This window comes from Bemisia tabaci, chromosome 2 (genome assembly GCF_918797505.1).
Source record: "Bemisia tabaci chromosome 2, PGI_BMITA_v3".
In the NCBI taxonomy this organism is placed as follows: Eukaryota; Metazoa; Arthropoda; class Insecta; order Hemiptera; family Aleyrodidae; genus Bemisia; species Bemisia tabaci.
Genome location: NC_092794.1, coordinates 47,790,542 through 47,809,962, shown reverse-complemented (window position 1 = coordinate 47,809,962; position 19,421 = coordinate 47,790,542). Strand labels below are relative to the sequence as shown.

At 37.5% G+C, this 19,421-nt stretch overlaps 1 protein-coding gene across 1 annotated transcript; it reads left to right on the top strand.

Annotated features, from left to right (window-relative positions):
* The first annotated feature begins 753 nt into the window (after positions 1-753).
* Ack (activated Cdc42 kinase) lies at positions 754-16,889 on the top strand. The gene is made up of 12 exons (XM_019048633.2): positions 754-1,049; positions 2,155-2,275; positions 3,496-3,737; positions 5,262-5,453; positions 6,423-6,645; positions 7,254-7,556; positions 8,450-8,679; positions 9,856-10,085; positions 11,367-11,648; positions 12,968-13,923; positions 14,452-14,594; positions 15,081-16,889. Exons 2-12 carry the CDS (start codon positions 2,159-2,161, stop codon positions 15,196-15,198), a joined length of 3,036 nt encoding a protein of 1,011 aa, XP_018904178.2. The 5' UTR covers positions 754-1,049; positions 2,155-2,158; the 3' UTR covers positions 15,199-16,889.
* The last annotated feature ends 2,532 nt before the right edge of the window (positions 16,890-19,421 follow it).

The following is a 19,421-nucleotide window of genomic DNA, read 5'->3' as shown; positions in this document are numbered from 1 at the left end:
ACACCAACACCAACACAGCATTCAGGATCACGTTAGAGATAACACCATCGTCACCATCGGAACTTACCGTGAGAGTGTGTTAGTGCATTTCGTTGTTATGGTAAATTTTTACACAGGGACCAACTAGGACCAACCTTTGGAACCGACGGATGGGACAGGGTGAATTAGTATAATAAAGTGTTATGTCAGACGAATGGTGCCCATAAGTAATATTATTGGAAATATTACTCTAGAGAAACATATTTTCCTAGAATTGGCCGCTGCCTCGCATTTCTAGCAGGAAATTTATACGCTCCCCCCCCCCCCCCCCCCCCATCTACCGATCACCTTGAGGAATACAGTTGCTCCCGGCAGAAGAAGAGCTTCCACAAGAAAACTTCAATCTGGAATTGATTTCCTCATTTTTATCCATAGGTTTTACAGAAAATCGAAGCACAGGGTGAGACGCTACAACCTACAACCCAGATGTTTTCTAACCTCTAAACCAACCATAGGTATGGTATGGTCTGGGTCTGGCAAGGATGTATGTTTTGTATTATCAAGGCGGATAAAGAATGGTGGTCGCATTTCGATTTTGGCTGCCATCTTGAAGCGTTGTGACGTCAGAAGGGTACGGGTTATGCCGTGCAATCCGAGGTTGAGTCGGCCCCCCCGGCCTCGGCCAGCTCATGTACCCGATGTACCCGATACCGTGTGACGTCCAGAGGGTACGAAATGCGACCACCATTCTTTATCCGCCTTGTTGTATTATGTCCATTTCATCAATCCGACTCCGAGTGTCAGTGTATCCATCCAAGACCAAGATCCGATTATACGCTCATCCGCTTAATCAGACCCATTCTAATTCAGATCGCCTTCAGCCTTGACTATTTTATTTCAATTAACTGCCGTCCGTGGGTCCAACTTCATGCATCTACTGCTCTGTCAATGCCCAGTTGATGTTTCTCTCAAAGTTTTTAGCAAACCTGAGGAACAGGGCCCTCCATACCTCTCATCACTGTGTAATCCCTTTCAAACTCTTCTCACCCGTTAGATGAGCACAAGCACAGGTAAGATTTTAGCATTAAAGTATAATTTAACTCCATCCCTGCCATTATGTAATGTAACATCCTCTGTTTTAAGGTGTTTATCGGTGACTTGCCAGAGAGTCCGCCCTGTCCCATCAAGAAAAACCTCATTTTATGCATCTACGGTTGTAAATGTTAGATGATGTATGATGTTCTTGTTATAACTTACGCTTAAGTGATTCGATGAACGCCATATTTTGTGTCAGAACGGCATGCGATATATCGCATCAATTGGTTCCATTTTTCAGCTACTCGTCATTTTTCTCCAATTTTGAGATCACAATTCTGTTGTCAGGAGACTAAAGCACTCACTTACCAATTTTAACAGAGAAATTCAACTTACCTAATAAAGGCGTGGTTTTTCTAGAGAGAGAACATCGCAATCGATACTGATATCAAAACTGCACTCAAATGCGATATTTTCTCTCTAAAGAAACCACGCCTTTATTACGTTGAATCTCTTTGTTAAAGTTGGTAAGTGAGTGCTTTAGTCTCCTGACAACAGAATTGCGATCTCAAAATTGGAGAAAAATGACGAGTAGCTGAATAAATGGAACCAATTAATGCGATATATCGCATGCCGTTCTGACACAAAATATGGCGTCAAAAATCACACACAAAACACAAAAATCAGCTTAAGCGAAAACCTCGCTCGATTTGAGGGTATTCTATGAGAACCTTTGATAAAAGTACTCCTCGCAGAATTCTTAGACTCTTATAGACATTAGTGATTTTCATTTTGTCAGATTATTTCTTTTCTTACTCTGCCAATGCCCTATCCGATGAGGGCCAGAAGCATTCAAAAGTGTGAGGATTCCATTTCTGAAGCATGTTTTTGTCAAGTAATTATTGGTTGCCTTGATGTTTCTATTTAATAAGCAACCACCAATTCTTTATGGAGAATATACATTGTGAATGATGAAGAAACCACAATTTCAATGCACTAGGATGTAGAGAGTTTACCAGATTTGCTCCCATCCAAAAGCAACTGTTTTTAATGGATCGGTTCCAAAAATTGCTGTATATATTCATTCCGTCATACTTTCAACTTTTTCATTTACCATGTTTTGGATATACTGTTTGATAGCACCATGGCTGTTCCTGGCAACTGTGATTCAACGGATGCTGAAGATGGTGACTGGCTTCTGGAACTCTTGCGGGACATCCAGTTGGAACAGTTCTTGAGGCGTCTTCAGGATGATTTGCAGGTGAGCAATTAAGACACTAAATAACTCCGGCCTTTGGGCTATGTATTAATAATTCTGAATGGCACATAAAGTAAGTGTAAGAAAACGAAAAGGAATCTAGAGACTTACTCCAAGTTTCTACAAGTAAACCATGTCTCTTTGTTCCCCACCCCTGATCTCTAGTTAAGTAATTTGGGGGAAAATGGAATTACCGAAAACATTACTTTCAGATTCAGATTTATTTATTCAGGAAACAAAATATAAATTTTTACGAAAATTACTATATCCACCCTGAGCCTAGCTCGAGCTGTGGAGTAGAGGATTAAGCAACTTACAGTACAACTTATCAGGATTACTAACTTAATACCTTGATTGGCCACACCGCGACCACAAGAACAAATGAAGAATCATACAAAAACAACAAACGAAAATAAAACAAATTAACTTCAAAGCATAATGCAGGGTCACAATGGGCGTGTCATAAAGTGCCAAGATATGTGAATTGATATTCATACCAATGGAATTGAAAAATCCTGAAAACGCTCATAAACTCAAAGAAAGCTTTTTTTGGAATCGAATTAATGCAATCAGTGGCCCTGATCGCCTCACCTACGCCCTTAAATTTCTTCTCTAGGATTTGGAAGATGACTTTCAGATGGAAGTGTAGAGGCATCCAATCCTCAAGTTACTGATGAGAATTGGTGGTGGAAGTGAAATCCTTGTACCTTCCAACGGTAAAGTCAACAAATAAAAGGGAAGTGTTGCCCGAACTCCTTAAGAATCCTTCCAGCAAAAATTTCCCTTGTGTGAAAAAAAGAGGTTGTTCCATCCCCTGGGAGAGTAGGTTTTATGAATAATAATTTTTTGCTTGCAACTTTTGAACGGTTTAACATATCCATACAACCTTTTTTTAATTCTGAAAGTTAAAAAAATGAGATTTGCATAGAAAAAGATTTCCACAATAGGAAGTTTGAAAATTAACTTGTGAACGAGATATTATCTAACAAGAATTTTTAACACGAATCAAAAGGAGGTTAAATTATATGAGTGACATTATTTATGGTGCTCCCATTCAACCAATTTTTTTTGTTCACATTCATATCTTGTTTAGAAGTTGGTTTCAAGACTGCCAGTTGTGTTCCTTATTTTTCTTGTGAAATTTTGAACAGAAACTTAGTTGCACAATGCTTTACCTAACTCATACTTTGTCTAGTAGCCCATCTTTTTTTTGAAAATTTCAGGTTACCAGACTATCCCATTTCGACTATGTGCAAACGGAAGATTTGGAGAAAATTGGCATGGGGAAACCTGCTGCTAGGAGATTACTGGAAGCTGTGAAGAAGAAGAAAACAGCCCAATGGAGACGTTCTTTACTGAATAAAATTCTTCCTGTTCAGCATAGCAAATCAGCAACTCTTCCCAAATCGTCGGATAGAAACCTGGGACTTGGCCTCACTTGTTTAATACAAGAGAAAGAAATCAAGTAACTATCCATCCAATAAGAGGAACTTTCTAAGGTGCTGCATCTAGCGATGATGTTCAGTGTCAGTGCTAACTGAGCTGGGCATTAGGATGTCCTTTATTTTCGAAATTTGAGAATTTCAAGTAGGTCAATCTGTGGGAAGTATTTTTGTATTGTTGAAAAAAGTATTTTTTGAAAAAAAAATTCCAAACATTTTTACTCCATACCTTTCTGTCTCTCGACCTAGCACTCTCTTCCTCCAGAAGGAAAGGGTATCAGGTTGAAATGGGATTCGTTTCTGGTCATATGAAGAGATAACTTGTGCAGAAGATGCTGAGTTATTGAACATATATTTTTTCGAAGCTTTGCTCAGGAGACAATTGCCTGCTTTGAGGAGCAGCCTCCAAAATCAGAGTGAAAAACTATGGCAAGCAGCAATGTGATATGTTCATGGATAAACAGCCCATATTTTCCCCTGAAAAATGATCTTTCTTGGCCAAACATTGGAGAAAAGAGTGAAATTGACAAAATTTTTATCCCTTGTTCTGTAGCTCGGCAAATCCTGTAGAACCTTACCAAAGGCCCTTACCCCTTGATGACTGCCATTCACCAAAGGACTGTAGTTTGTTGCGCCTGATTAAAACTTACCTGTCACCATCGACAATATTTCTGTCTTAATGGGCTGTAAGTGGTATTTTTTGAGGGGATGCACTCCTTGCACAGCATAAATACACGATGCAACCTCAACCCCCTTCCCTTCCCCAACTCAGATGGCGGATAAAAATTGGTGGTATTTATTTTCCAAATAATCTTTGTTTTCCTTCATCACTGAGATAGAAAGTTAGTATTGTTAACCCACTTGAAATCGGCAAATTTAAATAATAAGGCATTTCTTGCATGGAGAACCATAGCTACATTATATATTCACATTGACTCATCTTGCTGGCAAAGTGTTATTGAGTGTGATGATACAAAACCAGCTGAAAACTGGAATTTTTTTGGACATCATATGCTGCCTCTAATGCTCATTGAGAAAAACCGAAAAACTTAAGTGTAATAAAATTATCTGAGAAGTGTAAGAAAAACTTTAAACCCAATTGGTGGTACCCTCTTGGGAAGTTTCCTTTGTTACTTTTTTATTGTATTTCTATGTCGAAAAATTTTAAATTATTTTTCACTAATGGTTGAATTAAGGGTGTATGGTGCAATGTGCTCTTCTATGGGCAAACTTTTCAATTCATGCTTGAGATTTTCTTGTCTCACACACATCTGACCCATAATTTACTTCACATGGAGTGAATACTTGCAGAAATGTTGGGGCTTGCATTGTTCGGCACAGTAACAAGTTGAGACTTGAGAAAATGTGCTCGACCCTTGTGAAATGTGCAGTTCCTTTGTATCATAATTCTCAAGTTCGTACTTATATAAATTTTCACCGTTTCAGTAGGCTAGATTAGAGGCAAAACCGTGCCTGTGGTAATAAAGTTTCTTTCAGTGGTTCCTTTTTAATCTTTTTTTTTTTTTTTTTTTTTTTGTATTTTTCAGACTAACCAGTAAATTAGGAGATGGCACCTTTGGTGTGGTTCGCAAAGGAGATTGGCAGCAACCTAATGGAAGGACAGTGTCAGTAGCAGTGAAAATCTTGAAGCAAGATGCTCTATCTTTACCAGGAGTGTTCGAAGATTTTGTGAAAGAGGTTCAGGCCATGCATGTATTAGATCATCCCAATTTAATCCGGTTTGTCCTCCTTGATATATGTTTTTACTGAAGTTGCAAAGACCATAGGAAATAAGTTTTGCCTAAGGGGTATTGGCTTGCAAGTGAATGTTTCTCATAGTTTTCAGCAAAGGAAACAAATTGAAAAATCACTGCAAGCTAACTCACATTAACTGCCAAATGATGCAATGAAAGCTGTTAGTTAAACAGACCCATGATGAGTTTTACAGACAGAAAACATAGACATGCAAAATTAAGATCTCCTGTAAATGAGTATCAGAGCCTGAGATTTTTACGGTCTCATGAGTTAAGTCTGCGTAGTCCGTAGCGAGTCTACATTGTCATTGAAATCGGACCCAGTCTCTTTCCAGAGAGTTTGGAGCTGCCGCGAGTACCCCTACGGTCTCGCCTAGAGAGTGAATTCGATGAAGAGAGACTGATGTCGGTCTCACACGAAGGGTAGACTCAGACCAGAGGGTGCGCACCCAGTCTCACTGACGAGAGATTGCTCCTGCATTGAGTTCGTCCGTTTACTCGACTCCCAATCCCTGATACCTTAAATTCCCTGTAAAATGATTTGCCTACAAAGAATAGTAGCCACCTCATTTTTGAAGGGGATAATAGAATTGGACGTACCTATGCAATTTTCAAACTTTTCAGTACAGCAAGTTTTGCAAACACCCTTGATCAGGTCTAATTCCAGAGGAATAATGAGTTTATCTGAAAACATATTCCAAATTCTTTTAACTATTAGGCTATCAGTCGATTTAAAAGGATCAGTCCCACCCTTCCAAGACAGGGTATGTTTTACCTTCTGGAGAAGTATTGCATGTGGGGCTTGGAAGTCACAGAGTGACCGAGTTCCTGCTATAGATATATTGATATCAATTGAAAATCATTTCGATTCTCTAAAACCTTTCAAGGACCAATATTTTTTACAGAAACATGATTTTGGTGGTACATCATTCTTACCTTTCCTTTGGTTTGCAGATTATATGGAGTTGTTTTATCTCAGCCCCTGATGATGGTTACTGAACTGGCCCCACTGGGAAGCTTACTAGATTTCCTTCGTAAACAGTGTGGTCACACACCTCTTCCCCAGCTATGGGAGTTTGCTATTCAGGTTGCAACTGGTATGGCTTACCTAGAAACTAAAAGATTTGTACATCGAGACCTTGCTGCTCGGAATGTTCTGTTAGCTGCTCAGGACAAAGTAAGTTTTTGAATCTATATTTTGTTACTTAATTTTTTTCTTTACATACTGCTTTACTTTTTTTCATCCCGAATAGACAATGAAACTGAGTTCGAACGCCAAAGTTCTCTCCTGGTTTTATTCGTGTATTTTTTATTTATTTATTTATTTTTGTTATTCTATTGAAATCTACGCACAGACCCATTTACAAAAAAAACTAATACATAGGTACCAAAGTGGCAGGCTGAAAGAATTAGAACACAGTAGACAGAAACAAAAGAGGTATGAAAGTAACAAAAAAGAAGTAAAAATGAAAGAGAGAACACAGAAAAGAGAGCATAGAGTACGATAATTAAACAGCAGCCTGATCATTCACTTTTCGAATCAATTAACCTTGATGGATAACTATTACATATCTGAAGGCAACAGACTTCGTCAGAAGGTGGCTACCACCATCCATGATTCTCATCTCTGGTACTTGAGTCTGTTAGAAAATGATTGATCCAATTTTCTTCAAATGCTTTACAATCTTGAGGTTTGAGATCAATCATTTTACCATCACTCTACCGTGTGACTTGTTGTGTGTGATCTCATGGGAAATGCTATTCATTGTGTTTTTTGTTGCTTAGGTGAAAATTGGAGACTTTGGGCTCATGCGAGCAGTTCCTCAAGAAGAAGACTGTTATATAATGACGGAGCATAAGCGCGTTCCCTTCCCATGGTGTGCTCCGGAAAGTCTTAAAACCAGGCAGTTCTCTCACTCATCTGATGTATGGATGTATGGTGTTACAGTGTGGGAAATGTTTTCTTTTGGAGAGGAACCTTGGATTGGATTGAATGGAACTCAAATTTTGAAGAAGATTGACAAAGAAGGGGAGCGTTTGGCACATCCAGAAGTTTGCTCAGATGAAATGTACCATTTGTTGCTTCAGGTATGAATTTTTAGTGAAGGCTTAAATACTGCACTGTTTATATGTATATGTTAAATGTGAACATGGAACACGAAAACCAGAAGCACAGACCGCACAACACACAGGAACACCGAACTGAACTCGAAAAATTGCATCTTGATGTGTTCCAAGTGACAAATTTCAGGTAAGCAATAGTAGGTTATCTTGTGCAAGTAGAGTGGATGTTGGTCATTTCTCGTTCGCAGACAAAATCGCCGCACGGCGCAAACACGTCTCCGTAAAATTGATGCTGTGCAAAAACCAATTGATATTTTTTCAAAAACTAAAAAGGAGTGTACTCGTGAGAAAATAAGCTTTCTTACAAGCCTAAGTTTAGCTTGTTTGGAACATTTTTCAGCCCAAGGCGCCACCAGTCCGGGAACTTTTTGACCACTTCTCGTATCTGTTTTAATTATCTAGCGGGAACGAAACCCTATCATATTAAACAGCTGTACTGCATATTTTGGAGTCGGTGACACTGGAGACTAGCTCTTTCATAATTGATCTATTCATGGAAGGTAGTCTACAATTCAAGAATCCTAATTTAAATCTTAATGCCGTATTTAGACCTGCAGGCAGACCCACAGAGACATCTGAAGGGGTCAATTCTGCACTGTTTCTCTTCAAAGATGCATAAAGTAATGTAATTTTGCCTACTTTGGTAAGTTCTTCCCACTGCTGGTACTGAATCATCAATATTGTAATAGCATACTGTTTCGTCATTTGTGGATTCATTATTTGTGAGGTTTTTTCTAAAACAAAGCCCTTTTGAATGATGAGCAACAGCTGTAAAAGCACAACACTTATTTTTGTGAGAGCAATTATTGATCTCTGTATTTCTATTGGATTATTTTTCTGTTCCTTGGCATTTGCAGTGCTGGAGCAAAGATCCACAGAAACGACCAACCTTCTCCTCTATCCGTGAGTTTCTATTAAAAAATCCATGTCCAGTCATGAAAGCAACACAGAGTTTTGAAAAAGATGGTGAACCAGGTGTGCTTAGGATACAACAAGGTGATGCAATCGCAATCATCAATGGCCAGTCTGAACATTATTGGTGGAAAGGACAAAACCTCAGGACTTTTGATATCGGAAATTTCCCTCGGTAATGTAGCTTTCACATTATGTACCTTGCTATAATGGAGGTCTTTAACCTTTTCAGGAAGTTAGAGAGGCCTGCAGTACTATTTTGTTCAAAAAAAAAAAAAGAATATTAAAACTCTGCATGTTTGAATAGTAAGAGAAAATGTTTAGTAGTTGGATAAATGTGGAAAGCTAATAGGTATTTCAACAAGAATCCTTGCTTTCTATTGCAGGGTGTCTACCAGTCCGTAAAGTCTGGAAAAAGTATGCATTTTTTAAGGTCGGTCGGTAAGTACCTTCAAAGCATGTAAATCTCGCGGAAGGTCCGTAATTTTTCGCATTTTGTGCTGCGCATTCAGTTAGATTGCCTGATAGTTATGCAACTCTCTGTGCGTTGGCTGTCAGGTGTGTTAGTCCAATGTCAGCCCGTAAGAGCGCGGATGTTGTAGAGGAGCAGAACAAGGCATTTCCTTCGATTTGACGGAAACAGCCGAAAAGGCCATGGGAATAGCGCAGTGTGAAAAGTGAAGCGCGCGGCAGTGCCATAATGGACCACTAGACAAGGTACGAATTTCAGCATTCTGATACATGTTTCTTAACTAAAATTTCACGTAGAACCCGATGCGCACATAGAAAATTACCGAAATTAACTCCATACTAAGATATCTAATGATTCTACATGTGTGAATTCAAACCACCCGCTCATTAAAACTCAATGCTCTACGTGATTCACATCGTGCGCTAAACGTTATCATGATAGTCTCTGCGATGTAAAAATCTGACAACCTCAATCTTGACGCTATGGCTCAGCTGTAGCAAATAGCTTACAGTTTGAACAACACATGTTGGAAAATGAACATTGCTCGATTGAGAGGCTTGCTGAAACCGTTGTAGTGCGCGATTTGACTCGCGTAGAGCTCTGAGTTTCTTGTGAGCGGGCAGTTCAAATTCCTTGTAGCCAATGTGAAATAAAAACGTTACTATCTTTGTTAGGAGTTGGTTTCAGTAATTTTCGTTGTAAGAATCGTGTTTAACGTGAAATTCTGACTAGGAAACATGTATCAGATTGCTTAAATTCGTACCTTGTCTAGTGATCCATTGAAGAATTGTGATGTGTCACGAAAAGGTACTTAAAAAGTACTTAATTTTTCCCCTAAAAGCGTGTAATTATTAATAAAAGTATTAATATGTTCTGTAGATGTTTAATGGATCCTCAGCGGCGCAAACAGTCGGAAGATATCAGTAAGCCCCTTCAGAATTCTTTCATTCATACCGGTCATGGCAATCCATATGGGCGATCATGGGGTAGCCCCTCTGCTATTGATGAAGTTTATTTGCAAAACCCTATGGATCCACCTGATATTTTGGGTGTTTCTGTCAATGATCTCAAAAGTGAATCTCCCTCTGCGTTACCAAGTTGGAGAAAAGGTTAGTTTTTTAATGAGACTTAACACTTTTGTGACAGCATCAGGTGCCAGCGCCTGTCAGCAATCTTGACTTAGGGATGGTGTTTGAGAGCTAAATATCTTATTGTGAAATGATTATTCTATTCCTTCACAATTCACTGTCTGAAAGTTCCGAAAACCATCCAAAAAAATTTTCATAGTTCAAGTTTAAACTATCACAAGACTTCTGACGTCAGTTTAAATTAAGGAGAATTATGATTTGGAGACGCGTCATGTGCTGTCAGAGACATAATGACAAGCCCCCAATTTTGTGTGCCAAGAAGCATCTCCAAGTCCAACAGGTTAAGATAAGTTATTTCAAAAATATTTTTGTTATCCAGATTGTTTCTGGTTGCCATTCTTAGTGAGGTAGAGGAATAATCAGCACATGATATTGCTATCACCTGCTAGATCTTTTCTGAAGATTTCTTTTAATGCCTTGTATTAAAGTTTTGAATAGCTATACTATTTTAGATTATAGATCTACTATTTGATGCATCTCTTGCACTGTGAAAATTTAGAAAATGTAAAACAAAATTTTATCATCAATTATAATGGACAGGGCTGCAAGCATTAAGCTTAACAGGAAATGTTAGGAAATATTTTCACTAACTGAGACACCGAGCCAAGAATAACGTCACCACTGGTGTGGGCATCTCTTGATAATGTTGTCTCATTCCCATATTTTTTAACCTCTAATGCATTTGCGCCATGATCGTAGATTTTCACCTTTTGATTTGGCCACTCGCAGCTTTGAATTTCTCACTTGTAGCGGCCGTTTTGTCTACACAGATGGGCATTATTTCATCCTTGTGTATTCTCAAGTTACCGTAGGCATCATAATGAGAATCTGAAGTTAAAGCTTCAATACTACATATCATCGCAAATTACAGTCAATGTGCTTCCAATCTAGAATTTATTCTGCAAAAACAAGTTTTTCTGCAAAATGTCCCAATGATAGCATAAAAGAAAAGGAGCCTTTTTGAAAAGTTTCTTTTTAAAATTCCGAAGTCCAAGGATGAAATATTTCTCACACAAGTTTTTTTATTATCAATGAACCGCTTTTATAGAAGTTAACTAGGAACTGAAATTCTTTTCTAGTATCTTTTACCTTAAACTTCATTATTTTTTAGCCGTGCTGTACATTGTGGCCCTAGTTAGAACCTTGTTAAATAGAAGAATTGTATGAAATTTTTACTCCACACAATGGAATTAAAATACTTTATCTGGGTTGCAATTCAATTTCTACCTTTCATTTTTTCAGTGCATTACCATCTAGCACCTCCAGCTAGCATCCAAGCTAAGAAACAGTTCAACTACCACAAATTAGTGAGCAAATCTTCTAGAAATCCGAAGCAAATTTTAAGACCTGCCCCTGGACGACCTCCGGATCCATTCTCTCCGAAGGAACGGATTAGCAATGAAGTAGCATCTCCGCTTATAGATTTCTTGGCAGAACCTTCAGTACCTGTTAGCAATCCTGTCTCTCGAAGTAATAGTGATGTTCAATCAATTCTAGATGAACCAATTGACATACCAGAACAAAGTAAGTTTTTGTTTCTTTCTTCTTTAGAGTTGTACCCACCTAGCAAAAATTTGTTCCATCACTGCTCTGTACAGTGAAACGGAGCTTATCAGCAAGGGCATATCAACTATTTGAGCCCCTTTCAATCTTAATGTAACACGGAGTGATAGTTTACACTGAGAACAGCATCATTAGTGCAGAACGTTAAGATGGAGTGAACTTTTTAAACAGAGTTCTCCTTAAAGATAATAATTGCTGACTGTCACATCTATACTATAAGCTCTCAAACCTCGTAATTTTTTATTTCTTCCAACGCTTAGTTCCAGCGAGCGCTAGAATTAAGTGTTCTGTTGGGCCGATTTTCATGATTTTTGTGGTAATTGTCTCTAGATGAGCCCGCTTTATTCAGATTTTGGAAATGTGGCCCAGGTTTTTGTATATTACATGGTAAAATTGCGAGTTCCCCCATTTAAACAATGTAAATTTTCATTTTTTGTCTCAGTTTGTATGAGCGTTCTATTGGGCCTATTTCCATGATTTTTGCGGCTATCAACAGATGATAGTTCCTTTATGAGCCTGCTTAAATCAGATTTTGGAAATTGGACCCAGGTTTTTTATAATCACGTTATAAAAGTGAGCAAATTCGCAGAATGGCCTCAAACTTCTGCTGCTATGGGTTGCACAGTCCGCAATAGCTGAGTGGCCTGCGCATCAGCTCTACTTTAGCTATGAACATAAGATTCACCTGCGTACTATCAGGTCTGACGATAGTTAAGTGGTTTTAACTGCAACAATGGTGCATGAATCGATCTTTGTTATAATAAATCTTATTGAATATTGCGACTGACCGCGAGTATTATAATGATTTCTTAAATGAAACTTTGCAATGTTGCATTCGGATTAGTCCATGAGGCGCTTACTACTTCGCTCATGAAAATTTTGCGAGATTTGTTAAACGAATATCATGAAATTATGAATCTCATTAACGCTGTGGCTACAAAAGAGGGCCCCAAAGCGGCTCTTTGATGGCTTGGAGCGCCTTTAGGGGGTTTGGCCGCGTAGCAACAGGGTAGTTACATTATAATCTGGCAGTGAGCAATTTGCCCTGAAGAGTATGAGAGAACCTTTGCTGAAAATGTCTTCCGCTAGATAAATTTACGGTAACTTCATCGTCATCTCTCTCTTTCCATTGAGGGATTATCTGTAGAGAACTCTAATAATTTTAAATTTGTAAAAGAATATAAATCTTGCCTCAGTTGGTACACATAGCCATTCTCGCCAAGAATGTGCTGCATTTTGCTCCTTTCTCAACTTAACTGTTTCCTCCCTCCTGTTTTCAGGTGCACAAGATAGGTGGAGTGACAACAGAAGTTTTTCAAATACTCATCAAACGTACGCCAATTTTAATTTTGACCCTCAAAGTACACACGCCGCTCTGTTTTCTCAAAACGTGCATGAACCAGATCCATTTGATACATCTCAGATATATCAAGCTTTACCAAAAAGTTCTCCACAGTTAGAATCTGGAGCAACAGCAGCTGCTGAGTTCCCATGTAACACAACTAGTCGATACTACTCCAGTACATCACAGTCATCTCATATAAACTTCAATAACTCTGAGGCTGTTAGTTGCTCCAGTCAGCCACCAAGTGAATCAAGAACAAATGAGGCCACCAGCAAAAGTAGTAATGAAATCAATCTAAGGACAATGTTAGATCCGAAATTCATCGCTGAGTTAGAAAAAAGCCTAGGTCAACAAGAAGCCAGTGCTAATAAGAATATGAATAATGACATAAATACATGTAAGTCTCATCACAACATACCAGCCTTAAGACCACCTCCGTCATCCAACAGATTGCAGCAAATGGGGTCGTCAGCTGTGTCATCATCTCAAATACAAAATTCTTGGTCAAGTAAAAGCAATATACTCAGAAATTCCATGGACAGAGATCAAAGGCAAGAAAACTCCAACAGTTCATCTCCTTCTCATACTTTTGCTCCGGTGTACTCTAACACCTGGGCTCCCATTAACTTTGAAGAAGTTTCAACTGGACATGTCAATGGGATCCGCCCAACTTATGATTTGGCGAGTAATCTATCTTATGACACCATAGATAAAATTAATCGTGAATTTCAAGCTCTCAAGAAACTAAATGTAGAGAACCAGGTTTCGCAGTCAAGACCCAGAAATACTGTGGTCAGAGAGTCCTCTCAGAGTCATGTTTATGATCCTGTCTCATCATACGCACCAACGTCAGCTCCAGTGTATTATGAATACACAAATCAAAGTGATCAGGTAAATATTTTTTAATTCAAAATGCAGAATCAAACAGTGCTCTTGAAAATGTTCAATTGACCTTGAACTTGGCAGAGGTCTCTTCAGATCAAAATAAGTAAATTAAGTAATAATTATTTCTGCAATTGTTAAATTTACTTAGTCATAAGTCTTATCATTTTCATATTTTTGGATGATCCTGAAATTCAAGCTCAATTTGACACCTCTTTAAATCATCCCAATGATTTGAAACTTTGGCAAAAGTCTTTTTAGATCAATTTGAAGTATTTAAAGTATATTTTATGCCTGTGAAAGCCAAATTTCAAAAAATTACATGTGTACAATGCATTGCTACTGTACTTACCAGTAGTGGGGGGATGTGGTGTTTGCTGTTCATTTCAAGGCTGTCCTTCTGAAGTCTTTATTGAAAGCATGCACTAACTAGGTCACATCATAACAAAAAAGTTTTATATTCTGCCAATGTTTTATACATCCTGTTTCTTGCAATTCATTTTATGCTGTAAATTTTTACTTTTGTTGGTTTTTTAGGCTGCAATGCAAGATCGAATTACTTGGTTGGTGACAGAAGTTGGCACTGATGTGACCCGTGAAGAATGTTTACGAGCGCTACAAACAAATTGTTGGGACGTTCCTTCGGCTACTCGATTCATAAAAATAGAGCAGTTACTCAGGTAACTCAACTTTTTCCATTTTTACAGCAATATTTACTGAGGGCAAATTTGATCCTATTTCACCTATGTTAACCCTCTCTCAAATTTTCTCGAAGCCTTTAAAGGGACTGGCAGATTGATCTGTTAAATTGCGAATTTCATTATTTCCGGAAATTGCGGAATCCGTTAAATGGGGATCCGAAAAATTGAGGTGTTACTGTATATCTTTCTAGAAAAAAATGTTTGAAGTTTTAATGGGTCTCAACCCTCTTTTTATAGGCATGCTTCTGCAACACTGCTGTGTTGCACCCATCAACTTGTTCTTTCTCAATCAGGTTGTAAGAACTTGGAAGTAGGGCAAAATATTCCATGTTATGTTTTTCTTAAATCAGCCCACTTTTCCCTCGTCGTTTATTTTGGTCCTGTGCCAGGGCTTGATGGTGTATTTGTCATCTAGTTTTCGTATTTTGATGATATTTCATTTCATTTTGTTTTTCTTTTCCACAGGCTAGGTCTAGGTTCTCAATTAGAATGTAAAGCTGCACTAGAAGCAGTTGACTGGAATGTAAATCAAGCGGCTGCGAGACTGCTTGACCGAGAAGATAATGTCATGACTGCAAGCTGATGAAATAATTTTTCTCAATTTACTTTGTTTTGTTTTATCGTATCAGTATTGTCGTATCATCATTGTTTCAAATTTAAATGCAGGTAATGAGCTAAACCCTGTAATTTATCTCTATTCAACACAATAGTCAGTGCCTACCCAATGAATGATCGAACTGGAAGAAACACTTTGAACTATAGGAAGTCTTTTAAGTATTTTAAGATCCCTAAACCAATTTTTTTGTTACTCAATCAATCAATAATAAGATTATATCTACAAGTAGGATATGGAGCCCTTTGGGGTTTTTTTGGCCCAAAAATCGGTCAACATTTGATTGCTCAGGAACAATCTCTAAAATTTTTTTAGCAAATTTTGCTTTTTGTTATCATCGAGACTCCAGTTCAGTTTTGAAATTACATTGCACGATAAATTTTTGCAAAATGAGGTCGCCCTTTGTGTTTTTGCTGGAAAATACATAGGCTGTCGCAAAAATAAGTGAACTGATGCTGCCGTTTCAAAAGTAGTGATATTGAATACATGATTTTAGTCTCATTTTGAAGATCAAAGTTTAAGCTGTTAATCGAGACCATGATCATTTCACTGGCTCAAAAAGCGATGAAAATATGACCACTTTGGTGAAATGTGAAGTGCTGTTGCTTAAGAGTTCATGACAGAAATGTTTTCTTAGGTAAGTTTTATCCTCATTTCCCCTACTTTCCAAATCTATTTGAAGGTCACGTTGTTCTGTAAGTACCTCATATCGTCCTTAATGCATTTTTGTTTTCAATAGTGCCAAATTCCAATCAGAGGTTTGTAGAGTTGCTCCTTTGAGAATTCATTGATAATCAGATACTGGAGCTTAGCTAGGATCCAGTGTTGGACGCTGAACACTTCAATTGTACAATACTACTTTAAAGCTGCACCGGAGTCTTTAAGTAAAATTCGATTTATTTCAACCTGTTTCGAGTATTTTAAACAGTGCGCAGAGAGGCCTTAATGGGCTCCTGTCCTTCTTTCCTATCCTTCAGAAATACTCAAATATTAATAATTGAACTTGCCTGGCTGTATTGACGAACTATACATGATTTTTTTTTCTTTCTTAGTTACTCAAATTACTGTAATTTTAAATTCTGAGTTATATGTTATTTGGATTTATGCTGGCCTGTTCTGACTAGTTTCCCTCTATTAATGTTGGTTTGACGGCTGAATGACTGCCCACTAACAGGCAAAAATAGGTCTCTATTTTGGGAAACACTTTTACTGGAAAATACTTAAAATGAGAAAGTTCTCTCAACAGTTAAAATATATTCTCCGCCAGTTTTCGTCTATTATATTTATTTTCCACCTCTTTTCTCTGCTTAGTTCTTACCAGTACTCGAATCCTTTGATGTGATAAATAATTATTTTTTTTTTAGACAAATTTATTATACTTGTGCAATTTTGTTATTTCACTAGCTGTCTTTGTGATAGAAGTAAACAAGTAATAGCAAGTATTGTGTCATGCTGTTGATTATTCTAGGGAAACTTTGTCAATTTTTTAGACACTTCGATTACATATTGTCAAACAGTCTCTGTTCTTATCTTTTGTCTTGCATTTCTTTATTTTTGTTCTACAATTGAAATTATTGTTATCCTTTCTCTTTTTACAATCTCTCAAGTTTTTATTTCACTTATTAACCGTCACAAATTATACATTCTGTAATTGCAGTAAATTTTCGTATTGATCTTTTAATTAGTGATAAGACATACCTAGTGCCCAGAAAAATTCAGGAGCAGCCTAAATACATCATGCCAATGTTCTGAAGTCAGGCCTAATTACTCACAGGCGAGAATTTCATCTTTTCACACTCTCATCTGTCCAAATATTGTCAAATCAGGTAGCAAAAAGAAGCACTGCGAAGGTTTAAAGGGTAGGCCAATCGTATGTATGAGTACAAAAATTGGGTACCCTAAGTTTTTCGGGCTTATTTGCGCATTATGAACTTGGCTCCTCATTCGAAGTGTCAAAGAACTGAGCGACTGAGAATGCAATACTTTTGATATGGAAGTTGTAAAAAGGTGGAATTATAAGGCATCAGTTTTTGAGCACCAACCCTTCTATGATGAAAATGTCAATTTCAATTTAATGTGCAATTTCGTATTTAGTGAACTGAGCTTATAATTATTTCTCAAATTTGTTTTGATGATAGCAAGAGAGAAGTCAATTTTAAGTGTAGAAAATCGGAGGAACCATAAAATTATTTTGAGGTGTGCGCTTGCTCGAGTTTAGTAGGTACTTTTGTAAATTAGATGGCAGCAGAAATCTCAGTGGTGCCTCATATGATGGTGCACTAATGATCGGCCTGATAATTATCGTTAGGTGTCAAGCTCGGAGCCTCCGTCACCATTTTGCTTACCTGACTTTTGACTTGCTAGATTCTAGAGTCTGCATGAGTAGTTCAACTTAAACAGAATTCATTTTTGAACCCATTCAGAGCACTCGCCACGTTTCTGCAATACAAAGTTTTTTCAAAGACTTTTACATAGTTACCATCAAATTTCTCGACCAAAAACTTTTCAGAAACAATTATTTGCAGGCTAACCCTTTTGCTTAATTGACTCTTTGTTATAAAGAAATGTCTCTCGAAATAACCTTGATGCCTCCTCTAGCTTTATCGGTTCAGCTTGGAATTTAACTACCTGAAGCTTGTAAAACCATTTAAGTGCTATCTTTATTGCAACTTTATCAAAAATACAAAGCAACTTTGAATTGATGAGTGGTCAGTCATCCTTTTCTTCCATAAAGCAATAAAAAATATATTTTTTCAGTTTTAACCATTGTTTGTGTTCTAACTTCAGTAGTTAATTTTTGATTCTGACTCTGGGTCCACACTAATCTGGAGGGAATTCAAGGCTAAAAATTCCAAAAAGTTTCCTTGGAGTAAAAACTTAGACTATAACGAGTTTCATTGCAAGACTAAGGGGAGAGTGTTCAGTTTAGGCAGATACATTTCAATATGAACGCTGAGAGATTTATACCGATTTGGGTCTTTATAGACAATTTAGAAGACAATAATTCAATTTTTCCACTGTAATAACAATTTGGGCTTTGATTTTGCCGCAAAAAAGCATGGACCCAGCACTATTCTACCAGCCTGATACTTACAGTTCCGGCCACTTTTTTAGTGGTTTTTGCTTGTCAGCAATCAAATTTAAGTTTTACCTCCCCCCCCCCTCAAAAAAAAAAGAAAATTGACACAAAATTATATCGCAATGCCTGTGTTTTATGACGTTTTTGCCTTCAAATTTTTTGAGGCAGCCTTCACAATGCTGCTCACATAAGACAGCTTGATGGTTTTATTCTATTTTCTGTACCTACATAAAACACACAGTTCACAGTTATCTTAGCTAAAAGTATTGCATTTAACAGTCTCCCTCTAATAGAATAATGTGTTTACTAGTTCCATACACGAAAAGTATTGCCGCCTTCTTATTATTTCCCCCAATCAGATGCCTTCTCATCTCAAAAACCCCTTTTCGGCACCTTTACATTTTTATCTCAACCATTTCAATCGTGGAAGGTTTTTACCTCTGTAAGCAACTTGAATGCATAACTTTAACAAAAAGACATTGAAAATCAATTCCTCAACTTTCAATTTGTCCTAACTTAAAGATAAAAGGTGCCCAAGTGGGTATTCTGGCCGTTATGAAGCTAGGAAAAAGTTTTGGATGTGGCACACTACAAGGATCAACACAAAATTTCAACGGTTTCTACTTGAATTTAGGACTTGAGAGAGGAGTCAATTGATTCTAATGTTGAACTTTCCTTTTTCCTACACTGCAGAATGAAAAAAAAATCGGATATTGATTGAATTTTGAAATTTCTCCCAGGACTAACATATTACTCGATGGCTATGAATGTTTTTCTCCAGAAACCTGATGATTTAAAAAAAAAATAAAAAAATACCCGATCAATACTTAGAAGTACCCCAAAAAAGATTACCTGGGGGCCTGAGGGAGAGCAGATGGAGTTGTGAGACCAATATTTTCCATAACCTTAGTTTTAGAACACCTTTCATGATTTAAAATAGTTAAAATAAAGATCTATTCACAAGGGCATTTTGGCATGCTTATCTCAGGATACATCCCCTTTAAATATTGCCTGTGAAAGGCTAGAAGGACATGAGAACATGTTTGTCCGTAGCAGCAGTGATGATATAAAAATTCTGTAAATATTCTTATTCATACACTTTTTAATGTAATAC

Bases quoted from the DNA above. Each gene is read 5' to 3' on its own strand.
- Ack (XM_019048633.2), top strand. From the start codon at position 2,159: ATGGCTGTTCCTGGCAACTGTGATTCAACGGATGCTGAAGATGGTGAC. The intron at 3,738-5,261 runs GTAACTATCCAT...TGTATTTTTCAG, and splicing joins ATACAAGAGAAAGAAATCAA to ACTAACCAGTAAATTAGGAG. The intron at 7,557-8,449 runs GTATGAATTTTT...TGGCATTTGCAG, and splicing joins TGTACCATTTGTTGCTTCAG to TGCTGGAGCAAAGATCCACA.